This window comes from Triturus cristatus, chromosome 9, assembly GCF_964204655.1.
Source record: "Triturus cristatus chromosome 9, aTriCri1.1, whole genome shotgun sequence".
Lineage (NCBI taxonomy): Eukaryota > Metazoa > Chordata > Amphibia > Caudata > Salamandridae > Triturus > Triturus cristatus.
In genome coordinates, this window is record NC_140592.1 from 188077173 (window position 1) to 188090784 (window position 13612).

The window sequence follows — 13612 nt, forward strand, 5'->3', positions numbered from 1 at the left end:
TTATCTATCTTTTTTTGTAGGTCTTTCTTAAAAGTGACCGTGTTGCCCGGATGGTACAGAGCGGTGGCTGCTCTGCTAACGACTCACGCGAAGTGTTTAAAAAGCATATTGAGAAGAGGGTGCGCAGTCTACCTGAGATTGATGGTCTGAGCAAGGAGACTGTGCTGAGCTCATGGATGGCAAAGTTCGATGCCATCTACCGCGGCGAAGAGGATCCACGCAAACAGCAAGCTAGGATGACGGCAAGCGCGGCTTCAGAACTCATCCTCAGCAAGGAGCAGCTCTATGAAATGTTCCAGCAGATCCTGGGGATCAAGAAGTTTGAGCATCAACTACTTTACAATGCTTGCCAGGTAGGAGACCTAGCAGGATTCTCTAGAGGGGCTTTGCTCTTGACTCACTAGTGAATTATTTATTGAAACCAAGACAAAAAATGCTGTGCCTTGCTTTATTCTGATTATGTCTCCATATGCAAGGCTTTGCATTGCCCTTGACATTCCAGAAATAGTCCTCAAGGGCTCATATGCAGTCAGGCGTTCCGGTTCTCTAAATAAATATGCATGAGTCATATTTGCATATCACTGATCTACTGTGAAACGGGATTTTTTGTACTCTACTTTAATAATATCTGTTACTGTAGGGACAACGTTGATCCCAAAGCCCATCTTGAGAAGGTAACAAGTGCTTGTGGGCATCCTATGTGACCTATATTTGTTCTCTTTACAGTAGGAATAGAATTACAGAATTGTGTTAAAGTTGAACAGGTTCTACTGTTATGTTGCACAGCTGTTATCAGGACGCTGACAAACTGCAGTGTTAGCTTCTTTCACACACACATTCTTCCTTCACTTTTTCTGAAACCTGCATATTTTGTTCCCATAGTACGCAGGCTCTGTAATTAGGGGAATCGGATGCATATTACACTGTATGACATATCCTTTAATACTTGAGGGTTAGAACCTATGTCATTATTTTGAAGTTTGGTCCTATTTTTTATCTGGTTTAGACTGAAAATTAAACTACAATATGCTGCCCGTACACCCCACATGTTATTATAATATGTTACTGAATGTCACATCGACTGGTACATTTTTATATACCAGTTATTTGAATGTGATTTTTAGCACCATAGATTATACTAACATTAACTTGTTTGTGCCCTCATGTGTTAATTAATAGCACAGAACAAGATGCTCTTCTGAAAGACGGGTAGGCAAATATCTTTTTCGCCAACCATATACTTCTATTTCAGTGAGATATCAGTTTTGATTAGCTATTAAGAAGATAGTTTTAGAGCTATTTTTAATCTATTTATTTTCTGACTTCCTGTGAAGATCACATTCAATCACTTGGACAGTGATGGCAGGAAGGCCTGTGGATCCTGGGGATGCTGGAGTTTAGGTACATGTAGAATAAGTTACTTATCACTTTTTTGAACTTCATGTGATCAGGGTCACAACAGTCAGTAAAGAGGAAAATAGTTCCAGGGTAAAGAGTTTGTGGTGTGAAGAGATTTTCTCGTGTAGTGCTTACGTCTCTTACACCAGAGATAAATCAGTTTTATGGAGGGAGAATTTAGGCCTGTTATCTTGTAGTTGGATTTCAATGAAACGTGTAGCAAGATAACCTAGTTGTGTCCCTTATTTATTGGTGGGTAAGGCAGAAACCTTTGTAGTTTGCTTGCTCATTGACCGAATTGAACGCAGAAATATCTTGCCACTGAGATGATTGGAGCGCTTTACTACATAGATGATCTATGTGGCATCAGTTTTGGTGTTCTGCACTTGTTAGGCCACTTACCTGTTGCAGCTCTCGGGGAAGGTAGCCTCAGAGGTGTCAAGAAAGTTGTGGCTGCTGCCTTCCCTCATGCCTCCCCTCAGCCAATGAGGGGAGGCAGCAGTCCCTACATTTTCACAGAGTAGGATGTTGTCAGAGAGACTGGTGACCCTATGCCACTCTGTAATGAGGTGTCAGCGATAGATACTCGGCCCTTGGCACATCAGGGCTTAAAATTGAAGCATGCAGGTACGAGGCTATCACTTACACTCTCCTCCTTCAAGCGGGGGAGGCCCTCAAGGACATTTGCTGAGATGAAGAGGTCACACCCACAGGAGCTGTCACATCCCCAGCCCAGCAAAGTTCTGCTCAGGCAGGAGTTTGCGAATTAAGCTCCTGGCTGCCTGACCTGAAAATAAAGTGTCTGTGAGGCTAACCTTTGCTCAGCCTGACAGCCACTCTTTATGCCCAAAAGGTGTGGGCATGGCCCCTCCACGCTTAAGGGTGGGCCACTATTACCAGTTCAGTTCCATGTAAATTCAGTTTCAATAATCATTGAGGTGCATGGCCTTTTTCCAGCTATACTGAGGAAGATTCAAGTACAAGGGCTCCAATGGAAAACTCAAAGGTGATGGTAGACTATGTATATAATCTTTTGAGGTTTTTTGGACAGACATGACACTGTCAAAGGTGACACAGAGATTATGCACCTCATAGAAGGCATAATGTGTTGCGTATATGCCACTGCCGCTTGGAATGCAGACAAGTACCCCTTCAGTATTCAAAAGCCCTCTGACTCGCATTCATTTTGGGAAGTCTTTTAGCCAATCTGCAATTTCACTGGTGTCACCCAGATCCTTCTTAAGTTTAAGCTCTATCTGGCTGTTGTCAATGTAAAAGTGCAAGATGATACTGTACAAAATACAGATGAATGTAAAAAATATGTGCATTGAAAAGAACTGGTAATAGAGCTAACTCCTGTAGCATCCATCATCTGAACTTGGTTATTGAAGACTGTTGATTTCTGTCAAATTATTATCAAGATATGGGAACTGAAAACTAGCTTTGTCCCAAATGAAGGCTAACGGGGATCTAATTTCTAGGCAAGATTCTGGTTTGTTTATTGTTGTATTATATTTATTGGCTTTGTATAGAACTCTCTGACTCATGGCAGCTTCCAAGCAATGTTCATGGGAGGAGTGGGGAAGAATAAAAAAATTTATGAAAAAACAAGAAGGCAAGTGGGAAAAATTAAATACTAGAATTTGGTTCACATTCTTGTAGATGGAACCTTTTCAGCTTTTCTGCATTTCCTAAAACCTGTTTAGCAGCAAATGTCCAAGGGTGGGATTTCTAAAGAGAGATGCCCTATAAATTCCGGGATCGCCTTCCAATTGTGTCTGGTTGATTTGAGAAGGTAACTCTTAGTTCTCTGTCTGGGGGTGGGAGGGAAGCGTTATCATCAAGAGACAAAAAGGGATGTAGCTGTGCCAGGTTTATGCATGTTGGTCATCACTTTTCAAATCTCCCCAATTTTCTGGTTGGGAGGGATCCACAAATATCATTGCAGTAGTCAATACAGGAAAGGTCACTGTGGGGACAAGTGTGAATCACTGGAGTGTTAACAATAAAGGGAGTAGGCCACAGAGGACATAAAGGTGTAATGACACATTCTTTATTAGGTTGCTTACCTGTGGATGATCAAATACTAAGGTACTCCGAAGATTACACATAACACAGATTTGTATTGGGCATGCCCCGGGTGTGGGACTTGTCAAAAAGCAGCACATTGGAGTCCAAAAACAAAGCAGCATGATTTCCATTTTAGCTGTGGTCTGGCGGAGAGACAGTTTTGAAATGTTGGGTATTCCCTTACCATTTTTCAAGCACCATGCACAAAATGTGAAACTGCATATGGACAATTGTCGATAGTGATTTGTCACAAGAGATATTATTGGCCTGGGAGATGTAAAATCCTATTCGTAGCTCATGTGTGAGAATTTCTGAGAACTTCATAAACTAGTTAAGTACTGCTCCTTCAATTGATCAACAATAAACTAGTGGCGGAGTTGTGATGCACCAGGTTTAAAGCCACTAAGGCTCTCATTTAGAGTGGCTGGTAAATGGTCCAGATTTTCCCTAGCTGTGAAGTTACCAATAATCCTTTACAAATTGGGCCCTTAGAGTCCAAAAAGAAATTAGACAATACCAGGAGAATCGCTAATTCCGGGTCTGATTCTCCCAGAAATTCCTAATTTTCCCTGTACTTTCACACAGAGATTTCAGCTGTTTTCAGCAGTTGAAATCTCCAAGTGAAAGTAAAGGATTTTAGAGTGTTCCTGTAGATCCAATAATGTGGAAGGGACCAGGAACAGGAGTAGGCACTCGTAATGAAGTCGTAGGAGGTGAAGGAAGATGAATACACATGCATTGTCTTGATCCCTGACATTAAGCGGTTATTCCCTTATATTCCAAAGGTGTTTCTTCTTATGCCTATGTGGACAAAACCCTAACTGTAAGTCTCTTTGGAGGTTGTTGAATTTGTAATAGCAGTCTGTTTGTTAATGAACTTTTTAATCTGTTGACATGTTTCAGCTCTAGAACAGGATGCCAAATCCCACACATGGCCAACTTAAGCAATATGTTCATGAACTTACATAATTAGGACCTGAAGTGTAAGCATTCATGAACTTGCATGGGAAACATATCAGATAAAAACACCAGTGCATGGCCCAATCAAAGGTATTTCTAAACTCTTTAGCTTTGATTGTCATCCAGCAGAGATGCAGCTGTCCCCTTTCTTGGCTGGCTCAACCAACATTTTCACTAATAGAGAAATGAAGATTAAGATGAAGCAATGAGGAGAATACATCTGTTAACGGGAAAACATTCAGCCCAAACACACCCTCTGTCAGTGCCTAATTTGAAAAGAATGTAAGTAGCAGGGCCCTCGTCAGGTATCCCTTACGTTCGCCCCGCCTATTGCCCCTGCCAGTGCTGCCAATGACATTACAAACACACCTACTGACCATCACACTCCTACAAGTGTGAGAATTCAGACTATTCCAGTCCACCAAAACTATTAGAATGGCTTGGGTGGCGGGTGTTAGTCATTTTCAATGTATATTTTGAATGTATATTGAATTTATAAACAACTTCTGTTATGCTACTCTGTAAATAGGATAAACAGTGCCACCATGTGGCAGACTGCCATAGGTGCCGGTGCTGACAGTTAAGTGCTGGTAATGAGCAAGCCTCTCTGCTGACAAATCGGTAATAATGAAGAAGCATTTAACAACATAGCCCTTTAAAATTCAACTCCATATTTTCAGATTACAGTCAAAAGCACCATCTCAGAACCTCTAAATGCCCTAATCTATCCTTATCAGAGAAAGCAGACTCTACCTGCTCTCCATGAAGGGATGGTGATTAAAGGGCAAGTCCTGTAGACGGTTTAACCAGTGCTTAATTTGATCCTGTAGTTGCCGTTGGGGGCCACCAGCACTCATTTATGGGTACTGGCGCTTGTTGTTCCTCATCGGATATTTCCTTAGAGAATGAGAGGGAAAAAAACAAAGAGAAAAGTGGCCTGCAGGGCTGTGATTGGTCTGAGCTCCATGGTTCAGTGCTCAGCCAGGCACTGAGAGCCTGGGAATGTTCTCTACCCAGGCTGTAATGATGTCTGGGTCGAGACCATGCCAAGTGTGCATGACTGTTTAGCCAGCCGTCTCGGGCTAGCCAAACAGTCATGCGCACTTGTAGAGGGCCAACACTCCATCCCCCTGCAGTGCTCTGGTGTCACGGAGCCCAGCCCTGCCCGCAGGAAACAACTGAGTCACAGCAGTAGGAAAAATAAAATGATATTAACGTTGCATTATTATAATTTTATTTTTCCTTTTTTCATTGCTAGGAAAGCAGTGGGGCAACGCTCCTCCGTCTGAGCGGAGGAGCCGCCCCTGCACTTGGGGTGGATTATCCACATGGCTCACTGAAGAGAGTGCACTGCACAGAGATTCCGCCTTGACTAACTTTACTACATGTAAGTCCCTTTGTGATTCGAGCCCGTTTTGTTGTAGTTGCTCTGGGGAAAGGCAGGCTGTGGTAACCACTCTCAAAACATGTCTCCCGAGTCATTGCTCTTTGACAGAATTCCATTATCTGAGTTATGCTCCGGTCTTTTGCAGTCTCTCGCAGACATAAGTCAATTAGCTGCTGGAAAGCATATTTTTCCTTAATTTTGGAGCACTTGAAGTGTTCATCTGTCATTTTTGTGTCTAAATATGATCATATCAAAATCCTCCTGAGCAGGGCATGTTGGAGTACATGATAAAATTAAAATTTAAAGACAATTAGCAAAGCAACCATTAAGCGATCAGGGATATGCTGCAAGAATTGTAGACTCCACCAGAAGTATTTGCTTCTTAAAGCATCTAATCGAGTTAAAACGTCTCACTGCTTTCTGACTAAGCTTTTTTCACGCTGAAATTTGGCGATTTAATCATTTATGCCTTCTGGTGGTAGCCAGAAAATGTGACTCCATTTCACACGCAGGCAGAGCGACATGGTTTAAATTTAAATCGAGATTTTAGAAGACATAGAAACCAATGTCCTAACTCAGTTGAAATGCAGTGATAAGTAAGCAGGTTCCATGTCTGATATTTAACGCAAATATGTGTATCTGGGCTCAATTATTCCTGATCTTTAAAGGGATCTTAGTGGGCAGTGTGGCTCAGTGAGCTGATAACTCGCTGAGGCAAACTAAATACATTTTTGCGCAATGCAGTGCAGCAACCAAACTTGCTGCATTGTACCAGGGGAGAAAAGGCAGCGCAGAGCCTGGGGGAAAGGCAGCACAGAGTCATATGTATTAAGAATGGCCTGCTGCTGCTGTCTTTCCCTCCACTGGCATTCGCAAAGTGTGCCATGTGCTATGCACAGCCTCACAGAGATGAGTGTGTGCTGTATATTATCGGATTTGTACAGAAAGCATATCTTTCCAATACATATTTCTATGTGTAGACCGGCATAGACCATTTGTTGGATGTGTGACATGAATTTCAGCACACATGCAGTGTGTGTTTTTTTGGATAATTAAACCCATTTCTCCTCTTTTGGAACATGCTTCAAGGAGGCATAGGTTTTTGATGCAAAGTCTGATCGGGCTATCTTAGTAGATCTAGCGGTATGTCAGGAACCATAGCTGATGCACTGTAACACTTCAATAATACTCCCTTGTCACAAACCAACACAAAAGGCTTTTTGCCCTGAAAAAAGGCATCTTTCCAGAGATAAAAACCTCTTGTGCAGGAAAGTAAATACTAATGTTTTGCTTTGCGTTGCCTTATGCCATTATCGGTCACTTTGTAACTCTCAATGTGATAGTAAATCTAGGCCACTGTGAGGAGCCGTGGGTCATGAGTTTGAATACTGGCAAGGCTGGCTCAACCAATCAGGTTTCTTATAAAGCATGACTAATCACCCTTGAGGGTCTCAAGGCGCCGAGTGAAGTGGGGGGTCTGCGCTTCAGTCAAAAAGCCAGGTCTTAAGGTCCTTCCTGAATTGCGGCAACAATGGTGATTGCCTGAGGCACAGGGGTAGGGAGTTCCAGGTCTTCATAGCATGGTCTTGTGGCTCAACCTATCATCATTCTAGCAGAGGTAAATCGAGTACTGTTAAAATGGATCATTGCTACATATTTTATTTACAGTGCTTTAACATGGTTAAATTATTGTATGAAGAGCTATATGCAAAGCAAACACAAGGAGATGATGGACGGAGCGCTGAAACTTTTCAGAAACACATCCCCAGTCACAGATCTGGGTTCAATCCATCATCGTTCTTTAGCTCACTTCGCCACCCCAGTTCAGACACAGCCATATGCGCATCAGTCTTGACCCTGTCCCTCGTGGAAACAGTCCAGCCCAAACTGCCAAGTCAGGTCTTCCCTGGACCGGAAACAAGCATCCTGGGACCGGTCTTGGGGTAACACCCCTCATCAGCCAAGCTAGCTTGAATCCAAGTGGCAAAGTGAGCCAGGGACCCACGTCTGGGCATACCCTGCCAAAAAAGCATATACAAAAACAAGTAGTAATTATTGTATCTAGATTTTCCTATAAAACAAGTGGACCACTTATTTTAACCCCTTCCCCGCTCATGACGGAACCGTTCCGTCATGAGCCACGGTTGCCGTGTGCTCATGACGGAACGGTTCCGTCATGACAATCCTGTTGGCGGCCGCTCCGCCTGCGCGGCGCTGTTTCCCCGCCTGTGCGGGGCGACAACGCAAATGGGCGGAGTCATGACTGAACCGTTCCGTCATGAGCACAGCTCAACTGTGGCTCATGACGGAGCGGCTCCGTCATGAGCACAGGCCCACCGCGCTGCCCCCCTGCCCCCCCCAGCACTGCAGCGGAATGTCCGCAGCAGCGAAGGGGTTAAAACAAGTGACTTTTGCAATGTGTGCAATCTGCTGAAACGTCCGCAGTACCAATTGTTTACGCACCTTCTTTTTTACTTGCTCTGGCACTGTCCATGCAGTGCTTGTACCCTTGAGAAGTCCTTCATTTGTATCTCCAATCTAGAGACAGCAGAAAACAAGGAGCTCCAGATGGTAATGCCGAGCTGCACAAAGGCAGCAGACTACCAGTGCTTTACACATGATACTTGTGTCATTAAGTCTTTCTTTGATTGCCACTGCCGGAGCCATATTTGTATATGAATTGCAAATTTGATCCTGTCAAGGCGCATTGTTTCCTTGCTAGAATGTTTAAAATTGTGAGTAGAATGTATAAGAACTAATGAGTTAGATCAGCGTAGCCTGTTCTTTCTTTTATCCGATTTAATTGTCAAAACGCCCCAATTGTTTTTTTTTTGTAATATGATAAGCACATCTTCAGGGCTTAAAGCAATACGAATGATAACACATTTAGCTAAAAAAAACAAGGTATATTGTGGAAAGAGAAAATGACCATTTTCCCTGATGTTCTTTTTATGTATGAGGCGTTCAGTTCCTAAGTGCTTGCTCAGGATTCTGTTATTTTTCATATCCATTTGTATTCGTTGACCTTGAACCGCAGAGTGCAGTCGAACGTATTTGCTTGCGCTGCATGTTGGCCGCTGAACGTTCTCTCGACAATACATTTAAAGTCTGTTTAGCTATGTTTCTGAGCATGGGTTTGTTCGCAGGAATATTTCATTTAACCTCTGCTGTGAATAAGCCACAAGTCTCCCATGTAAACAACAACAGGCGTATGCAGAGTTAAAGGAACTCACTAAGTCCCTCATTACAAGTTAGGTGGAAAAGGGTTAGTATACCACAGTGAGGTACAAACACATATGGTAAATACTTCCTATTCTGACTTTTCATCTTACAAAGATGCATAACACACGGAATCGGTATTTAACACACCAGATTCTACATGTTTTGGCTTTTTTATGGGCCTTTAACAACCCATAACTTTTGGCAGGTTTGACCTGCCAATATATCAGGGGAAAACTGCAAAGGAGTGATACAAGCATTTGAACAGGGATCAGAAATTAGCTTTGCACTTTTAAAGATTCGATAAGACCTTGGAGGACACTCACAAGGCCTCACTACGAGTGACTCAATAATTGGGGTGATTTTGTTGTTTGCCAACCATAAGGTGCACATTCTTTTAAGTAACAAGGATTTGGTCGATATAAATATCAGCACATTTGAACTGCCAATATTTAGCAGAAAAGGCATAACTGTAATATGGGCTGTAAGTTACCATGCATATGACAATTGATTCAGCACTCTGGGCCAACCCTCTTACCATTTCTCTTCTGATGGACCTTCTCTATTCCACCTGAGAGGTGATGGGAGTTAACATTACATCAATCAAATTTCTATTCCCATTGTAATTCATTTGACCACACAGTGAGGACCAGGAATCAGTGACTGCAGTTAGAATGGTTATTACATGCTGTAAGTCAAGTTAAAGATACACAAATCAAGGCACCATGCTGTAAAGGTACAGAATAACAACTGAGAAACCAACCTCTGAAAGAAGTTTAGGCGTGCCAGTATTTAAAAACAAGAAGTTTAGTCACAGCAATGCAAAAGATCAGCAATAAGATTTGATGCTCAGAGAAAAGTTTCAGGTTCTCTCTTCTGTGCATGAGTAAATCCAAAATTATCTAAGTTAATGTCGAAACTAAAAGGATAGTTGTACCTAACAATCTCTTCTAGCCTCATTGCCTTCTTTAAAAGTGCCTGTCAATCCCCTCAATTCATGACATGGTTTGCCTGGGATAAGATGGTGGAAGGACTGGATTAATCCTAGCAATAAATAATTGACTCGGGTTCCCAAGGTCTATGTAATGCTAGGACGCTAGATTTTGTAACTTCCTTCTGATTCTGTGGGGATCAAGAATCTCTTCCACTTAATACTCAGGTGGTAATTGGAGTAAGTGGCACCTTGTCTATGTTGGCTGCTTTCTGATCTATAGAGATGTGAACTGCTGGTTTTATGGGCCATTTTAGGCATACTGTTGAATTCCTGACTAAGGGGCTTAATTTGAGTTTGCCAGAGAAAGTGCACTGTCCCCCCAAACTCAAGGTTCACCCGCTGATAGAGCCTACTCTGCTCCGTCAATGACATACTCATCCGATAGCTTGAGATAGCTCAATCTATCAGACGTTAACACATAACACCCTTATGTGTTTTTGTTTTGCTGTCCGTCACCACTAGGTAAAACATGGCATTGAGGCACACTTGAAAAAAAGATAATAACCCTTGCTCTGTAGAAGAAAACTCCATGGGCATGAGGTTATTCGTTTTTCATTTTTCAACAAACTCCTGTTTGGGTGGCCATCACGTCTGATAAATCCCACCATCAAACTTTCACAACATTGATAGAAACCGCCGTAAAAGTGGCAACTGAGACTTCCATCCTGATTCTAAGAAAACGTGATTGTAAAGACCATTGTAGTTATTCAGATGCCTTGACCCTTGTCCCTTGTTTGAGAGTAAAAAGCCCCCAAACAGGCATCTTGTTTAGTTTGGAATTTACCAAACTTCCTCTTGAAATGTTATTGTAAAAGTCAATAATAAGAGAATCAGGGTTTGTTGTTATTAATCAGCGCAATCACCCACACCAAAGTGTCCTTGCCAGAATTTCCATGCTGTTACCTTATATGTTCTTTTAGTAAGCACTGCTTTCTATCAGAAAATGTCTATGGAAGCTAAATTCTTGTTCTTTTAACATGGGCTTCCTAGCCTTTTCCCTGAGTCAACCTATACCAATTAAGTACAGTCTTCTTCCATCAAAAGAAAACTCGCTCAAACCGGTTACCTAACCATTTCCTTTCATCCTTGTCCCCATGTAGTGAGGTGCTATTCAGTCACTCTGAAGTCCTGCATCAAAATCTCTTTCTAACTGTCTGTTTCCTTGATGTAGGAGTGAGATAACAAAAGGCCAAGCATGGCTTTGTGTTTGCCCACTGTTTACCTCTACTGTCTTCCTTGTATATATCTGCAAAGTATTGGGTGATTGGTTCCTGGGATCATCTACACCAGTAGTTAAATGTCCTTGTCTGCAGCAACAGCACTCAGTATGCAACACTTCACACGTTTTAGCTATTGCTCTGGGCTAGAGAGAAACCTAATTACCAGTCCCTGCAGGGGGTTTCTGGCTGGACAAACCTGTTTCATCTCCAGTCCAAGAAAGGCATAAAGTACAACATTTTTAGAAAACATACTAAAAGTTAAACATCTTCACTGAATTAAACTTTTATTGTTTTGGAAAATGCTGCATAACATTTCTAGACATTCCTATCCCAAAATATAAAAAGCATTAGCAAAGCCACTAGGTCTGGCACTGTCTGCCAGCCGTCTGGTTCTGTTAATGCTTGTTTTGGTTTTTTCATGGTTTTTAAGAAACTACATTTTTGGGGAAGCAGCCAGGCCCTCATCAATCTAAAAAAAAAAATAGTTACAAGTGATAATATATTGGGGCCGAAAAAAAAACACATTGCCACAGTATTTCCTGCTATCTAACAGAACTAGTTTGTGCATGGATATGCTCTTTGTAATAGGGCAAAATGCTTTCACTCAAAGTGAAGTTTGCCAATGGATGAATTGGGCTGACCTTCTGCCCCATGCCTTATGCTGTAGGGGGCGACATAAAAATGTGAATGCACAATGACGGGCCAATGGATGAAGAAGGTTGGCTGAAAGCTTCTATATGCTTGTGTATAATACATACAATTTTAGTAAAATCAAAAAGTATTAGGTAATTCCAGGTTCAAAAAGTGCAGCTTTGCAATTGGAAAGCTACCATTGCCTATGCCAGCAGATCCTAACCTTTATACTTCTGGGGACCTCCAATGAATGACTATTGGACAATAGGGAACCCCACCTAAGCAATTTCTGGTATTTGAACCTCATAACAATACACAAAACTATAGAAACAAGTATTCATATACATTATATAAATACATTATTACATATTTCGTTTAATATACATACAAGATATTCAAAAATCAAATGTAAATTTTAATGGGAAAGTTAACGTATTTCAAAATTCTAATTTAATCCTAACATACAAATCAATATGAAAGCTTCTAGCATATTGATTTCTCTTTTTTGTCTTTTTTGCTCCTAATGTATGCTTTTTCTTGGTGCATATTAGTGCTATGAGGTCGCCTATTGTCCATACTATTGTTTACTGTACATGAGCTTCTCCCACAAATCAAGCTAAGGATACCAACTTAATTTTTAGCTTTCAATTTCACATTTGTAGAAAGTATTGATCACCTGGGTTAATCTCATGCTAACCATATAGGCGTAGTAACCACACTATATGATTGTATATGTATAACTTTGCCTTAGATATCTCATGTTAACCCTGTTACAGGCTTTATGTTTTTCTTTTTCCCTTTTTTTAAAAATATCAATAAAGTATTTTAAAATTAAAAAAAATATTTGTAGAAAGGTTTACATTTTTCAATTTTACATGAATCTTTTAATGTATATATACTTTATTATTCTGTTAAAAAATAGTTAATATTTTAAACAGTGTTGACCACCTGAGTAAGTGTCGTGCACCCCCATGGGTCCTTGGACCACAGGTTAAGAGCCTCTGTTCTATACAATAAAAGCACTTTGATGTCCCTATCATATCTAAAAAAATGTAAGTTAACATACCATGTTTCACTTCTGACCACTTTGCAACCGGATCTCGTGGGCTCCAAAGCGTACATTACAGTTGATATATTTGCTGTCAGATGCAAGCCTAAAAATCATAAAACAGATCAGTAGGGCATGTAAAAACATCAACGTTTTCGGTCCTATTCCCATGTTTTTGATCACACATTTGGGTGTTGTAAGGCCACGCTACATACCACTTTTCTATAACATGTACTATCTTTCTGCAGCGTGGCTATGGGCTTACTAAAAAGTCAAATATGGTGTTTTCTTACCATTTGCCATATTTAAGCAGTGAAAGACCATCATCGTGCTCTCCGAAATGGCAGCAATACACACCAACGAAATTGAAGTCTGGCAGGACTATACAAAAATACTGGTTTTCCTTCACCTTTCCAAAGGAATGCTTTTCCTAAAAATACAATTAAGGATGTTTATGGTAATTCCCTTCCATAGGGGATTATTGTTGTTCCTCTCTAAGGCACTGAAATGCTCCTGATCAGCATTCATGTTGCAATAAATTGATATCTAAATGTCAAAAATGTCCTTCACATCTAACATGGGCTTCAATTGGAATTCCATAGAGCATATTATCAAGCCCATTATCGCCGTTTTAGAGGCAGTTTTCTGCCGCTAAAGCGGCGATAATTTTATTGCCTGTCTTG

The 13612-nt window shown here is 41.2% G+C and overlaps 1 protein-coding gene across 15 annotated transcripts in view; it reads left to right on the forward strand.

Moving 5' to 3' along the window:
- Positions 1 to 13612, forward strand: part of CADPS (calcium dependent secretion activator) — a 1625151-nt gene that overhangs the window by 309477 nt on the left and 1302062 nt on the right. For all 15 annotated transcript variants that reach the window (XM_085624714.1, XM_085624723.1, XM_085624709.1 and 12 more), the window contains exon 3: positions 21 to 353. In XM_085624714.1, the coding sequence (XP_085480840.1) occupies positions 21 to 353 (333 nt within the window). The remainder of the gene's footprint in view (positions 1 to 20; positions 354 to 13612) is intronic.